General features: G+C 36.7%; 1 protein-coding gene across 8 annotated transcripts in view; it reads left to right on the top strand.

Annotated features, from left to right (window-relative positions):
- Positions 1 to 12591, top strand: part of LOC122563053 (transmembrane and coiled-coil domains protein 2-like) — a 161997-nt gene extending 149406 nt beyond the window's left edge. For all 8 annotated transcript variants that reach the window (XM_043716398.1, XM_043716396.1, XM_043716395.1 and 5 more), the window contains 2 exons: positions 239 to 374; positions 4263 to 12591. In XM_043716398.1, the coding sequence (XP_043572333.1) occupies positions 239 to 374; positions 4263 to 4574 (448 nt within the window). In that variant the 3' untranslated portion in view covers positions 4575 to 12591. The remainder of the gene's footprint in view (positions 1 to 238; positions 375 to 4262) is intronic.
- The last annotated feature ends 1054 nt before the right edge of the window (positions 12592 to 13645 follow it).

The raw sequence follows: 13645 nt of genomic DNA, 5'->3' as shown, positions 1-13645 counted from the left end.
AATTTGAGAGCCAAATACAGCTGGAAATCTGCAATTAAATCAAAATGCTGGCAATGCTCAGTGGCTATGGAAGGCACCTGTGGAGAGAGAAATGGAGTTTACATTTTGGGTCAATGATTTGGACTTCCTACTGATGCAGTATAATCTTAGAAGTAGGGCAATTGGCAATACTAATTTATAAGCTCATGTGTAAGCACTTTAAATTGTTTTCATGGTAAAGTTTTAATTCTCTGTATAGGTATGAGCGCTTGGAGGAACAACTGAATGATCTAACTGAACTTCACCAGAACGAAATGTCTAACTTGAAACAGGAACTTGCCAGTATGGAGGAAAAGGTTGCGTACCAGTCAGATGAGAGAGCCAGAGATATCCAGGTATGTACTTCCCTAAGAAAAGAGCTGCTTTAGTTGGTGAACACCTTGAATTTCCTCGGTGGAAATTTCTACTAGGTGCTATTAGGGGATAAGAGATACTTCCTAATAGGAGTGAAATTCATACCATTGGATGAATAAGTCGTGATTGTTTTCCTGCATCTTTGGATGGCATTGATAGAAAGAAACAATTGGATTGGAAGTTACTGGGTTACTTTAATAGTTCCGCATTCCAGTGATTGTTAATTGCAGATATCGATGTCCTTTATCATTTCTGCACCCATCCCCCAAAATGAATGTAGATCAGCAGAAATATTTTGCAATTATTTGTGAATATAACATTTTCAAATCCATTTGAACAGATCTCTGAGAATCTAACGCCCTTGTTTGTAGATTTTGGCAGTAAAGCATAATGGCATTTTTAGAAAAATTATATTGCCCTGATTGCAACTTACTTTCTGGACAAGCTTCATTCATTCCCTGTTCCAGCAACTCCATTCAGACTCTTATTCTCACTGGACATAATTTTAGTTTGGATGTGAAAATATAGCTATCACAAGTTACAGGTACAATTTGTGAAACCTTAGTGCAGCTGTACCATTACTTACTTAAACTGCTTGAAGTTGATTCATTTGGTCATTTAATCTTTTCACTTTGCTTTTCATTGCTTTATGGTTTTGCACATCATCTCTCTATGATATTTCTCTGAGCTGCACATGCATGTTGACAAAAGCATTTTTCGCTCTTCTCCCTCTTTCCTTGCAGTGTATTCCTTGTTTCTTTTTTCTTCAGTGGTGCCATTCTTTTTCTCCCACTCTTCTCCAAACGAGCTGACTTGTGCAGTTATGCAATTACATAAGCACAAGAATTTCTTCATGACCATGTTGAACTAACCAACCTTTCAATATCTTGATTGTAGATTATTGGGATATAGGTGCTTCAAATGTAGTATTTATTGTGCCTCTCTAATTATCTTGGAATTGTTGCAATTGCTGTTAGCGAGGAGGGTTCAAAGATTTTAACCCAAAGGAAAAGCAGTATATTTCTAAGTCAAGATGATGGTGTGTGTGACACATGGGAATATCATTAATGACAGTGATCTAATGCTGCCCTTATTCTAAGTGGTGGAGGTCTCTGATGTAGAATACACTGTCAAAGGAGAGTGAATGCTGACAGGCTGTATGTCTGTTGGAACATCGTGGTTGAGTCTTTCGCCAATGTATATACCTAGGTGTGCTTTCTAGCAGGATACAGGTTGTGAGCATAAATCTGGCTATATGTTTGCAGTGTCTGTTTGAGTGATGAGTTAACTTAGCACAAACCATGAATTGAGCCTGGAGATAATTAGTTGATATCTAGAACAAAAAGAATAAAATTTCAATGAAGATTGCATAAACTAGATTTGAATTTCTTGGGTATAAACAATTCAGAGCTGATTTTATTGTTTAAGATGATTAAAGGAGTTAATAAGGTGCATAGGGAAAACTATTCTGTTTGTTTGGGACACCAGGACAAGAGCACATGGCCTTAATATTAGTGCTTGGATGGTGAGAATTGATGTCAGGAAGCATTTTTTTACACAAAACGGTAGTAGAAATAGAACTCACTGAAAATATATTTAAGGCAAGATCACTTGAAAATGTCAAAACCAATAAAATTTTTATTTAGCAAGTATATTAAGAGTTACAGAGTGAAGGCAGGTAAATCACTGAACTGTTATGATGAAGAAGGAAGCTATTTGGCCCATCATGCCTACACTGGCTCATTAAATATGCATTACTACCAACAAAGTTGAAGACCTAGATCACTTGAGATCCAGCTGAATGATGGAACAGGCGAAAGGGGTTGGATGGCCTATTGTTGCTGTTATTTTATAAACAATTATGGAAATCTCAAATGTGTTGTGCTACAGAATCTTGATGTGCAGATTCTTACCCCTGTAATTCCCCAGTGATAAATTCTTGATCATAGATTTGCCTTCTGCAAGAGGGAAGCCTGCAGGTTTAATAGCACCTCAGTTTGCATAGCAGTGCTCTGCAGATGAAGTATTTTCTTGGTCAGGATATGGTATGTGTGGCAATTTGGCACGAAAAAATAGACAAGGAAAGCACATTCTGTTGAGCTGAAGAATGCATGTGGTTTGTATATACGTGGGTGTCTGGGAAGTTTGGGATACTCATATTAGTCTTTGCTTTGATATGGTCCATCCAAGATAATCTCTCACTCCACAATGTATTGTTCAGAGAAGGATGTTAACTGATAAGTACAAGAGTGCCTGAGCAGACACATTCCTAAACTGTCTGATCCAGGTCTGACTCATTTACTGCCACTGTACATTGTCTGCTGACCACACAGCTCTCTCGCTGCGACTTCATTTCCTCTGTATCTTTAACATTTTAAAGGACTAAAGGACCTTTTATATTAATCTCAGATGGATAACAGCTGTAAAAGGAAATTTCCCCTCATTTTATTCCCCTCTACCCATGAAAATCCATTTTTATAACTACTTCATTTAATCGTTTGGATTTGCAGTCAGTCCCTTCTGCCAAATACAGATCAGTTTTTATTGCATATATTCATTTGTTAGTAGTAAGTGTTTGAATATTTTTCTGTAGTCTTTGAGAATTGAACTAAATGACTGTAATCTGATTGAGCTATACAAATTTATGCATTTCCATTGTAATGCACCATATTAACTTCCAGGTTTTTGAAGATGTTAAAGTTCATTTTTATTTTCATTTTGTTTTCCGGAAATGTGTGCTATGGAACTTGATCTTAAAGTCTAGGTTCTACAGATGGTGCTGTTGCCTTGTATAGAACAGACCACCTAATACTAATGTTAATACTAGTGTTAAGTTTAAGGGAAGATTTAATAAGATTGTTCAAAATTATGAAATCCTTTGTAATAGAGTAGGGGAGAAACTTTTTATTAACAGGAGGGTTGGTAATGTGAGGGCACAAAGTTAACATAATTGGCAAATGAAAAAGAGAAGATATCAAAGTTTGTTTCGATTCAATAAGCTATGATAACGTACAATGCATTTTCTGAAAAAGCAGGGAGCAAATTCATTTGTAACTTAGAAAAGAGAATTGAATAAATAATTAATAAAGAAAATAAATATACAGCTTTAGGTAAGGAGCAAAACCATGAGACTAACTGGATAACTCTTTCAAAGAGATTGTTCAGGCATCGTATACTGAATGGTTGCCTCCTGTGCTGTATATTTTTATGCAACTGTAAGGAGAACGGATGGAGTGTGATGGATGGGCTGATTGGCTTTTTTTGTTTTGCTTTAATTTCTTGATACAATACTGCAGTTGAGCCATGCTCCAACAAGATAGTATAGTTTGATTTCTGGGTGAAAATGCTTCTAACGTAGTTTGGATTCATCAATGTCACATGGCTGTAAGAAACATTTTATCACTCTGGCAGAACTAAAATAATTCAGTGGAATTTTAGGAGAGATTAAATAAAGTAACATCCTGAAATGTCTCTTCATTTTGCTTTGTAATTTGTGCATTTTCTCCCCCATCTTCACCAACAGTGTCCAAGAGGGGGGTAGGGATTTTGTCAGTGAGAGATCTTAGTTCTAAGAATAGAATGATTTCCAGTTTGGTTATCCAGTATTTAAATCAATCATAGCATTGTTGCGTCTTTATTCTGGGCCCTTATAATTTACCTTTGGCCAAAACTTGAAGCTGTCCCATACAGCAACAGTTTTTTTTTCACAGCAGCCATCTTTTCTTGACTTGTTTTATCAACCTAGTTTGTTACTGACACTTTCATCTACTTTCGAACTGACTCTGCATTGAAGCTGGCTTTGAGACCAATAGAATGTGAGGAAAAAGTACTACACTCATTTTTGCTTCTTATTTGTTCACCACTTACAGGAAGCTCTGGAGTCATGTCTAACCCGGATCACCAAACTGGAGCTTCAGCAACAGCAGCAGCAGGTGGTACAGCTGGAAGGGGTGGAGAACGCAAATGCGAGGGCACTGCTGGGCAAATTCATCAATGTCATCCTGGCACTCATGGCTGTCATACTGGTCTTTGTCTCCACCATAGCCAACTTCATCACTCCTCTCATGAAGACACGGTTCCGGGTGCTCAGCACACTGCTGCTGGTATTGTTCCTTGTCTCCCTCTGGAAGCAATGGGAAAATATTGTGTACTTCTCAGAACAGATCCAGTTACCCAGCTGATCTGGACATTTTTGATAGCTGACAGATTGGCGTGTTTTTTTTAATGCAAACAAGGTTTCTTGACCTCTTGTTTTTCTTCTCCTCCTCTCCCATCCCACCTCATCTCATCAACGTAGATGACATTGTTAGTGTGGTGGCCACGTGCAACAATACGATTCGTGGTGCGATGAGGCCCAATTAGAAGGAAGAGCTGATTGAACTACATTATTCTTTTAAAGATCTTAACTGAACAGGCTGTGGTGAATTGGTTGCGTACTGACTGAAGCGAGTAATGAAGGAAGGCAGTTTAAGGAAGACACTGTTCATAACGAATTGTACCATTTCAGTATTTTTTTTGTTTTATTGTTAACTTATAACAAATATTTAAGAGTTTTTGTGAGGGCCGGGAGAGAGTCAATATTATTTGTGTGACTGATTATATATTTATTTATAACTAATATACATTCGATATACCACGAATGGTTTGCAAGATATCCTAAGCTTAATCACATTGCACATTCCGGTTTATGTGAAAAAAAGTCCTTGAAACTAGTAGAAATGAATTCTCAAAGCATTTAGAACGGGTGAAAATATGTCTTTGGACAGCTGAAGCAGGCAGAAAATTTTGTTTGGCCAGTTTTTGCCATTAAAGAAAAGTAGAATGTTGGAAGAAAACTTGCAGATGCTCTCAGCAACTAGAAGTAGTCTCCACGTCCGACCATATTTTTCAAAGAATTTTGTCTTACTTTTCCCAGTCTTGCATCTTTTGTGCATGTTTCATTCACTGCTGCAGTTGCCAGCATCAGTAAATAAAGAAATTGTAGCAGTCATATGTTGGCTAGTTGCTGCACATGTGAAAAGGCAAGAGATGTCTTGGTCATCGAGATACTGCTGGATTATGACACATGATGGAAGTGGTTTGGGTATGAGTAGTTTTCAAGTTATAGTAGGATCCATTACTGTAGCAGAAAATAGATGCATTAGAACCTGTTCAGCAATTAGATTGATGGTGTTATTAGGAATTAAGACCATCATGTGTTACTAGGTTGATTGTCTGCAATTTGTTTTGATGTATTTAAGCACGATGAATTAATTCCACTTCACTCTCCCTCATATCTTTCAATTACTTGACCTGTTAACCAGGCAATGGACATATCTGTGATGGAGAGAAAGTATTAGAACTACATGTTGGGTTTGATGTGAACACTTTAAGCTGTTAAAATTAGTATTTTTTTCCCAACTGCTGCACTGTGTGTATCAGCTTTGTGTGGGTAAATAATGATCGAAATAAGTTTTGCTTCATGAGAGCACACTGGCTTTTTGTGGTGCGTTGCTTGAACTTTTTTTTTAAAAAGATTCTTAAAAATTTTTAAATGCCATTTGGTGAAACAGCATGGTAATATTTTCCACTCAGTTAAGCAGCACCTGGTAGATCAGAAGATTACATGCAAGTTTTCCCTTTTGCTTTCTCCCCCATTCTTTCCCCTGCATCCTTTCATTTTCTTGTATTCATTTCCAAAAGCCTTTGTGAGCTAATGGAGACCAAATGCCTTATTAGAAATAACAAGTTGGCTGTTGACCAACAGCAGCATAGTATAATGGCAATAGGAGAGAGATTGTGGTAATAGACCATAGTCCAAGCAGAGCTCAGTGTGTAGGATGTTAAAACAAAACATCCATGCATCTAGCAATCGTATAGTTAATTGAAAAGTTGATTCTCATGAAATGAGAATTTTTAATCAGCTTACACCACAGATTCAGATGAAGGAAGTAATTCTGCAAGTTTGATATTAACAATCCAGACCATACCAACAATGCTTGCGTCCTGTTTTTAAATAGTAATTTTGTCTCATTTCATGTCCTACATTACCTGTTTGTTTGTGGAAGATGGAGTATGGAAATGAGAGCTTTCTTTGTTTCTAATATTTACTTTAAGTTTGAGTATGATTGTAATTCTAATAGGTAGGCTGTCCAAATAAGTACTGTAAGAAACATTTTAGCACTCTGGGGAATCACTGGGGCATAGGGTAGTGAGCGCAGCTTCCTCAAGTAGTTTGGCATAGCACACCAGATACTTGGAGGGAATACCAGAAAAACATTCCCACAAGAAGATTTTTCCCTGTTTTAATCGGAAAATTCATCTGTTTGATGCTCATTTTGGAAACAATTAGCACCTAGGAAATATTGTTAGACTGAGTGCTGATTTGAAAGTCTGTGTAGAACTAATAGTGGAGCCTGTACTTAGAGAAAAGCCTTCCCATCAATGACCCAAAAATGTATTAGATATTAGTATATAATTGTTGTGGTTATATGGAATTTGCTAGGACCTCAATTTAACAAATAAATATGACAAATGGTGAGACTCTGAGTCAAATAGACCAGCCAGTTCCAGGTTTGCACTGAATTTCCAGGCTTGTGCACAAAGATAATAGCTTAAACATTGTCGGGAGAAATGGTAATATGGGCCTTTGAAACACAGGAGTAGTAGTACCGGGAATGGAGAGAGAATAAGGATCAGAATGTATCATATAGGCAACCAGTTAATAATGTTAATCCAGCTGTACTAGAGAAATATTGTCTTGGGACCTTTTGGGCTAATACACGGATGTGGTGTCACTGGGGCCATTCTAACACGTCTATAGTACATTACTGTGTGTGTGTGTGTGTAACAGGAAGGGTGATTAGACAAGGTAGTATGCTGTTAACGCAATGGAAGTTCTTGCCATTTAGGAAGTGATGTGCTTTCCTGTAAAGGTACAGTACGAGGGAAAAGGAGTGTACAGTTTGAAGGTCACTTTGTAATCTCAAGTTTGAATATTTTTATGTAAAGCACTTTTAGTTTAAAGTATCTTTTTCCTGTTTTGAGAAGAATAACTTGAACCATAGTTTTTGTAGCAACCTTGCTCGGTTGGTGAAAATTATAGATCTAGAGCTTTATGAAGATTGATAGAGTATTTACTGTCCTGACCTGTTTTCAGGAATTTATGATAATAAATATCTTAAATCTTTATGTGCTTCCAGTTTAGTTTTCCAGTATGCATTCCTCAATGAACATTTCTAATGGAAATTTACTTTGTAGGCTTCTCTTGCTATAAAGATGCTGTCTTGCCAGTGCTGTACCTCTGCTGCGAGAGGGTGTGATTGTAGTGTGGCAAGTTTACTTTTGTGTTTCTATTAAGTAAGTGAAAATAGGATTTTAAAATGAAAATATAAGGACAAATTTTAAAATGGGCATTGAATTATGTTTGCACACGTTTGGTCCATTTTACCCCCACCTTCTAATCCTGATTGAACTGGTTCTGATTCTGTGCAATACTACTGGACGTACACCCATTGAATTATATTGATGCTAAGTAGTTTATTAATAGGCATAAGCAATGCTGATCACTGTTCCACTTGTTCTTGTAACACAAATGCTTTCAGCTCCCTATCGGTCTTGGCAGTATGATTCCTTCCCAGATACTTGCTGGATTTTGTTAGTTTTAAATTGTTATGACGTGTTTTTGCTCTCACCACCACCTCCATCCTTTCCTAAAGTTTGTGTTCAACCACATTACATCCTTATCACAGTTGCATCACTTAAGTAATCCTATGGGTAATAATTGAACTTACAATGTTGGAATCTAAGATTGAAACAGAATCTAGAAACATTACATCAACCAACATCAGTGAATGTTGGTTGATGTAAACCTGAAAAATAAGTGAACAGATATTTTAGTACAGTCAACCAGGGGGAGGGTGGAATTGTACACTTGGGCAAACCTACAGACTACAGAATGATGAAACTGACTTGTGTCTTATGGTTTTTCTTTTCATTTTACTCATGATTTTTCTTTGAATTATTATCTGTAACAAGTGCATATTTATATTTGTGTATCCTTTCCCTGAATGTTGTATCTTGCCCAAGTACGCCGTTCTTTTCAGTTTTGAAAACAGTTCTATATTCCAAGTGTTAGTTTATCAGTTCTCTCTCATGCTGACTTAAGTGCTGTACATTTCCAGCATTTTTGATTCACCTAGCCCTTTATTTTGGACTTGTTTTTCAGGAAGGAATTGATCCCTGATCAAGTTATCGGGCAAATGATTTACAAAAGCCAGCAATGGATTTCTCAAATTAATCATACCCACTGCATGATCTGCTGCCTGGGTAGATTAATTTTACTTGAAAAGGCCAAGTGGTAGTGAATATGCCTGCCCCACCAATGGGATAAAGCAAATAAATTTTAATAGCACATCATTCGCTACAACAAATTATTTACTCTTGTTATGGCCATGTACATGACTGACAGAAAAACAAAAGGTACATGAATACAAAAGCAATTTACTAACCATGCAAGTTAACAAACTTTCCTATCAACATTATTTTCAGAATTTTTGCATTTGCCATTTTACTACAAATCAGAAATATTGCAAAACAGACAACGACAAAATTCATTGGCCACAGACTTAAAGCCAAACAGCATTGTCATTGCAGAGATTTTCAAATATTATGAAAATAGTCCTTTATATTATTCGTCAATTTCAGTGTCAGCAATGGGATTCTTTCCTCGTGTCAGCAACTAAACATTAATTGATACTTTCCTTTTCCACTTTAACAGCATTGTTCTTTGAAGATTTACTGCCACTTCCCCACCTGAGCTTTCCCTGGGGATTGTGTAGTTCTTGCAGTATCAAGCACTTTATGTAGGCCAGTGAGTTCTATGGTAACACAGTCAAAAGAGACATTACTCTTATGGTTTAAGTACGGAGATAATAGATTCTGTTCAAGAGAGTTACCTCAGCAGGCACTACAGTGCTTTACTGTATCACTTTAGGTGCACGTGACTTTGCTGTGACAGCAGGAACTGAAAGAGCAAATACAACTATGTTCCTCCATTTTGCTTTACTAAAATGGGTAGTCTTAATTTAATGGTAGATTTGTAGACTGACATTTTTGTTGGTTAATAGTCTTGCTTGTTCCCTGAACCCCAGATTATTTGCACCAAAGAGTGTCACTGACAGGACCGGAAGAACAATGTGTTTTCCATTGGCTCCTTCTGTTATTTTTAAAAATAATTTGTTGAAAATAGTTATAGAAAGCAAAAAATGTGGAAAGCAATTAAATGCCTAATTTATTCAAATAGTGGCAAAGATCTGATAAATCACCAGTGATAGTTATTTGAATATGTGAAGAACATTCAATCAACTGAAAAAAACTAACTCTTTAATATAACAGCATAATGCAACTTATATTACAAGTCTTAATGGATTCTGTTACAAAGATTTTAATGCTTATAATGTTGCAGTGATCTAGACTCCTTTTTTTCTGAACATTGTCAGCTGCCACTATGAAAGTACTTGAATGTTCTGAAAGTGGGCATTAAAGGAAAGTCCACTTTAGGGGAGGGGATGAGTACTTTTTATTTATGATACATCCCTATTTTACAGTAAAAATGTGTTAAATTGGGCATTTTTCCCTTTCTGCTCAGTTTTTGCATGACTAGCATTGGGCTGGGGCAGATCAGTTCTTTGGTTGGCCTAACGTTTTAAATAATGACAGTCTCCATCGTAAGGGCCTGCTTTGCAAAGAAGAAAATTCTTGGATGTAAGTTTTTTTTTGCACTTTACAGGCAAATTTGCTGTCACTGTGGCTTCCCTTGTGCTCCAAGTATGTAACCAAATTTTCAGATGCTCTGTGTTGATTAACAAAATGAGACAAGGAGACTACATGGAAGTTCATTCTGTGCTAAACATATATTTTTGTTTTAATGTGCTCTACTTGCATAGAGCCTAACTGGGCATTTGTGCTTTGAATTGGCAGATTTACAAGTAGTTTATTGTTGGCCTCCTCACTAAGACAAAACCAGAAAATATTTTCCCAGTTTTGAATTCTTGAAGTTCACAGATGCAGAAGAGGTTAGAATTAGTGGACATTCAACAATAGTCATAATCTAGTCAAGCTTGCAGCAAGCCATGTTAGTTGTAATGCTATATAAATAATTATCTTTGGTTATGTTCTGTCCTGTATCAGAGAACATATGATAAATGTTTCTTTGTGGCACATGCTGTACAGAGCCCAGAAACAACTTTATTGATTAGAGGCAGCGGTCCATTGTGTTACATTAGTGAGCATGGCAACCTTTGTCATAGGATGTTGTGCATTGCAGATTCTCAGCCCATCTGGATCATGAAACCTCCAATTGATACAATGAATGTAGACCACGACTATCCTTGTTTTATATGCAAGGTCAAGAGTTTATTTTATCAGTTATTTAAAGAGATACCTGAAGTTATGAAATGTCCTTTTTTGAGTGAATTGTTTAAGTTGCATTTTTTTCCTGACACTCCAATTTGTTTTGATTTATTTATTATCACATTCAAAATACAGTGATGTGTTGTATTGTGTCACCACTCTCTGGCGCCATCTTAAAACACAGAAAAATAAACCAAAACGTAGAATCTAAAGGCAGAAGAATAAAGAAATAAAGATAACATGCCTTGTTGAAACTGAATCCCTTCTTTATATATTCCTTATATGTAGACGCAAGATCAGTTTTATTGCTACGTAAGCTCTTGGGGAACAACTTCGTACACTCACATCTAGTTCAATGATATTTCCAGGTCATACGAATGTTTATTGTTTCCTTTCCATTATTTCAAGATTGTTCATGCTGTCTCAAACTTATTTTGCTTCCATTTTCATGTTGCAATATATTTATTAATTACTTGAGATCAATGACCTTTTTACAGCTTGCTTCCACAACAGTTCCAGTTGAGGGCACTCATTTACATGTGACAAATGCTCAATTTTTTTTTAAAGAAAATTTCCTGTGCTGCAAAGTCTGAGTGGAAGAATTCTGTGCTTGCAGTTAAATGTACATCTCCGTTCCAAGATACCTACAAAGACACAAAAGACCATTTGAACCACTGAACATCTGTTCCACATATAGATTGCTTCTTGTGTGAAGAAATTGTTTCAATTATCAGCCCTAAAACTAACCTTTAATTGGTTGAACCTGTCACTTACTGGACACAGTGATGGCTTTGTGTCCAAAGATGAATTAATGTGTTAGAATTTGTTCAGATTGGGAAATTAACAAACCCCTACCTCAGCATTTCAAAGTCTCCGTTTTCCCAATGAGTTAGATTGGCTCTAACATCAGAGGCTAGACTTTATTCCTGGCTCATGCTCTTCAGAGTTAAGCATTACTGCAGTCTCCATTTGTGCACTGTATGAGGGAGGGGACAAAATGAGGTCAAGTTATCACTCTTAAATCACTGTACAGTGGTACTGGCTTAAAAGTGTATGTATGTGACTAGAGTATGAATGAAGCTGCTCTTGGTTGAATAGGCTGACAGTGCTCTGAATAGCAGTGGGAGGGAGGAGAGTGGAACCAAAGGTTTTCTCACTCACTTATAACTAGCACAGAAGGAGTAAGTGTTTGTACTGGCATGTGGTGTGATTAAATCACTGGCAAGGGAAAAAAATCAACACATCAATATTATCTCTTAGCAGGTTCTACTGATACTTGGATTCCTGTGGGAACTTTTTGAAGTTTTGTCGATGGATTATTCAAACCTGAAATCCGAAATTTCAGTGCCAGTTTCTTTGGCCCTCAGGTGCTTAAGTAACCATGTGGCTGAATTACTTTGCCATGTAAAACACATTACAATGCCAAAGAACTTAACACTGTGTCTGTGTCATTGAAATGTTGATTCAAGAGGGCAAAAATCATGGAAGGAGTTCGAAATTTTTTGGGTAGGGGAATAAAGTTGATGGTATCATCAGATTAATGTCCTTTATAATTGGCAAGGATAAAGAAATACTTGGTTACTTTATTACTGGTTCCTCAAGGAACTTCACTTGCTGGTGTTCCTCATTATTTGCTCAACATAAAGATCTGGGCATAGAGTTTCAAGGATAGATTTTATATTGGAATCTCCCATCATCCATTCATTGTATTTTACTTTCTGGAAGAATAAATGTCTAGATAAATGTACACTTCTGCATACAATCAAAACGCAGACCTGTCAAAAAATAAACCAATTTTTAAATAAATTTATTCAACAGTTCTAAGTTTTTTTTAGTTCATGCAGGAAGATCTTTTGGTGTACTTGAATGCAGTTTGATTCTTATCAGCCCTCTTGACCCATGATTATGCCATAGTGTTGCTCTCAATCTGCACAAGAGATTTCTGGATCTGAACGTTGTCATTAAAGCCTTAATTGGTCAGTGAATAATACTGGCTATTTGTTCATTCTTCCCTTGAAGACACACTTCCTAAAATATATTAATCATCTGCAAGGTTGTTCTTTTGCGTTGACTATCTAGTTTGTACAATGTGCAATATTTCCACATACTCATTCTCAGTATGACTACTGAATAGCAACAATAATTTGCATTCATGTAGCGTCTTTAACCTAGTAAAATATTTTAAAATGTTTCATTTGGACATTATTGAATAAAATTAGCCTCTGACCTACGTGAGAAGTTAGGGTAGATGGCCAAAGGTCTAGCCAGAGTTAGATTTAAAGGATTGTTCTGAGGGAAGTAAAAAGGTTCAAGGAGGATATTCCAGAGTTTAGGGCTGAAACAGATGAAGCCATGCCAACTAGCGAAGCAAATAAAAACAAGAATACACAAAAAGCATAGTGCCATATGAGGGCAGCAGGCTGGAGAAGGCTGCAGAGATGTAGGCTGAGTTGAGTCATTGGATGGACCTGAAAATAAGGACAACACTTTAAACATTAAAAAGAAGGTGCCTGGCAATTTTGTGCTCTTCATTTCCTTCCAAGCTTAGCAGCAATGAAGCTTCTTCCTGATAATATTCCAGGGATAAAGCATTGAACCAAGCACCTTTCAACCTATACGTTTTGTTCTTTAACAGCGGAAATCAAGAACATCATTAACGATGCTAACTGTCCAGTAAGCTAGCAGTACATCCAAGCTACAGAAAGTTACAAATACTTATGAGGATATGGAGCAAGTGTTTTGCTTCCGAAGCCAAAAGTCCGCAAATAATCCACGGTGTATCTTGTCTGCTTCCTGCAATTTCTGAGAATTACAGCTGCAAAAAATAATTTTAATACAGTAAAATACCATAATACAAAAC

This window comes from Chiloscyllium plagiosum, chromosome 26 (genome assembly GCF_004010195.1).
Source record: "Chiloscyllium plagiosum isolate BGI_BamShark_2017 chromosome 26, ASM401019v2, whole genome shotgun sequence".
Lineage (NCBI taxonomy): Eukaryota > Metazoa > Chordata > Chondrichthyes > Orectolobiformes > Hemiscylliidae > Chiloscyllium > Chiloscyllium plagiosum.
Note: the sequence above shows the minus strand (reverse complement) of the source record. Positions and strands in the feature narration are given on the sequence as shown.